Source organism: Anopheles aquasalis, chromosome 3, assembly GCF_943734665.1.
Source record: "Anopheles aquasalis chromosome 3, idAnoAquaMG_Q_19, whole genome shotgun sequence".
In the NCBI taxonomy this organism is placed as follows: Eukaryota; Metazoa; Arthropoda; class Insecta; order Diptera; family Culicidae; genus Anopheles; species Anopheles aquasalis.
Genome location: NC_064878.1, coordinates 28,591,596 through 28,594,095, shown reverse-complemented (window position 1 = coordinate 28,594,095; position 2,500 = coordinate 28,591,596). Strand labels below are relative to the sequence as shown.

The 2,500-nt window shown below is 53.0% G+C and overlaps 1 protein-coding gene across 2 annotated transcripts in view; it reads left to right on the top strand.

Annotated features, from left to right (window-relative positions):
• Positions 1-2,500, top strand: part of LOC126574493 (patched domain-containing protein 3) — a 44,542-nt gene that overhangs the window by 25,692 nt on the left and 16,350 nt on the right. For both annotated transcript variants that reach the window (XM_050234728.1, XM_050234727.1), the window contains exons 5-7: positions 1-133; positions 215-576; positions 662-825. The exon at positions 1-133 is cut by the window's left edge and continues 85 nt beyond it. In XM_050234728.1, coding sequence (XP_050090685.1) covers positions 1-133; positions 215-576; positions 662-825 — 659 coding nt within the window. The remainder of the gene's footprint in view (positions 134-214; positions 577-661; positions 826-2,500) is intronic.

Sequence of the window (2,500 nt, the reverse complement as noted above, 5' to 3'; positions counted from 1 at the left end):
GCTGGATGGCATCATCCAGAATGCGACGGTGCAGTACGATGGCGAAACGTTCACCTACCGGGAGGCATGTGCCCGCTGGGAGAACGAGTGCTTCACGAACGATATTCTCAACCTGGATAAGATCATCGACGAGGTAACTGATCGCGATACGAGATCGAGTTGTGCGCCGGCTCGAATTAATCTCCCCTTTTTTTTATCTCCCTCTCACGCGCAGGTTGAGGCAGGAGATCTGAATCTCACCTTCCCGGTGATGTTCAACCCGGTTACGTGGGATGCGCACGTGTTTCCGGTGTTCTTCGGTGGGACGCAGGTGTCAGAGGATAACATCATCATCTCGGTACCGTCACTCCAACTTGTCTACTTCGTAACAGCCGACTCGAAGCGTCAGGATGCACGGGGTGCTGCCTGGGAGGAAGCATTCCTGGAAGCGGTCGGTTATGCCGAGGACAACGGTGTCTTCAAGTACATCTCCGTCGCACGCTTTGCATCCCGTACGCTCGATCACGAACTGGAGCGAAACACGCGAACCGTCGTCCCGTACTTTGGTTCCACCTTTATCCTGATGATACTGTTCAGGTGAGTCCGCGACGATGATGACGACGACGACAATTGCATTACAATTTCGGTTCTTTGCTCTCTTTCTCTCTCTCTCTCTTTACAGCGTGGTGACCTGTATGATGGGTGACGTGGTCCGCTCAAAGCCCTGGCTCGGACTGATGGGTAACGTTTCGGCCGTCATGGCGACCTGTGCCGCCTTCGGTCTAGCCATGTACCTTGGCATCGAGTTCATCGGCATCAATCTGGCGGCACCATTTCTTATGATCGGTAAGTGTCTTGCCTCATCGCACACGGCTAATTGCGCGCACGAGAGCAGTGGTCCCAAAAATGATGGAGATTGAGGTCCGGTCGTGGCCAGTGACCGGTGAAAGAGATCTGTCGTAACCTCCTCCCCCCGGGGTAGACCATCAAGACACGGACACGTAACTCACTTGCTCACAGCGACGACTTTCCTTTTTATCATCCGCACTATAAGGCGATCCATCCAATCGATCGATTGAGCACAAAAACGGCTGAAGACGACTCTACCAAAGCGATGGTCACGCGGTTCTGTAGTCAACGACACTGCCGTGCCACGATCCATGGCCACCGCCACCGCCAACAATGAATGTCGGACAAACAGTTCACTTCGCGCACTAGGGCGCACTAGCATGGCGCATGGCGCATGGTTGCTGTGTAGAATACTAACTACTCGATTAAGCTCCAGCCGCGCGGGTGCAGCTTTCAACAGATTAAGATAGGTACTCCCTCCGCGCCCGCCAATTGCTTTTGTCTTGTGTGCGATGGATCCGTATTGTTCCTTGCTCGTTGCTTGAGCACACACGACCTTTGCTCAACGGTGGACATGGCGGTAGCTCCGGGCAAACTCCACGCGACTTGGACTTTCCGCCATTAATCATCGACAATGAGTAGCAGCAGCAACCGTACACGCCAGTGGGTCTGTGTCTGTCGCGTGCAGTCTTCTCTTCTTAGATGAACAGCAGAGGCCACTGGCTCTGGTCTGTTGTTGCTTCCTGAAAGCGCGCGAGCGCGCACCCCGCGCGAAAGTGTGAAATGATGCATTAATTAAATATTTGTGCAGCCGATTGGCCACCCCCGGGTTTGGTATCGTGTGTCTGGGTGCGAATGTGTGTTGGTCTGGCGACTTCGGAAGAGAGATATCATTAAGGAAGTTGTTAGGTAACGGTGCGATGAAGCGCCGACGACGTCTATACCTCATAATGATCGCATTTGCACCCCCGGGTTTGCAAATTACATATCAATCAGCAGCCCACACATACGAGAAAGCGGAAGCCAACACCGGATGCTCGCACATATCTCTCGCAGTCTATTTCGAGTTATCTTTGGCTTCGGGCATCACGAAATCCGCCCGGTGAGCCGGTTTGTTTTCCTGTTTTCCAAATATTATCAAACGCCATAATGACACAATAATGGCGTCTGGCATGTCGTTGCATGACTAATGCACGCCAAGACACTATGCGCGGGCGCCTCCCAGCCTTCCAGCTGCATCGAGTGCGTAGAAGGTGGAGTTTGGGGGCCCGGAGCGAAATGAACCGAAAAGAAATCAAGCCAAAAGCGAATTAGGCACACGGAGAGGAGCTCCCCTCGCCCCCTCCCTCGTCAGTGCATTGGTCTGTCGCACACCCTCACCCCGGGTTAGCTCTCAAAAAGGGTTGCATAACGCCATGCCGTTTGAGTTGGGAAAGTCTGTAGTGGGTAGACCCCAAAAGTCGCGTGTGTATACGTCTCTCCTTTAATGCCCCGAACACACAGAGAGATAAGTGCACGAAAGATAGAAGAAGAATGCGAAATATTGAAGAACGGGAGAGAGAGGGAGAGGGAATGAGAGAGTAAATGAAAAGCAAACGCAATTGAGAGCAAGTCCCTGGGCACCGGCACAAGCGCAAGGTGCTGCAGAATGCTTGCAGTAAAAACGGGCGGT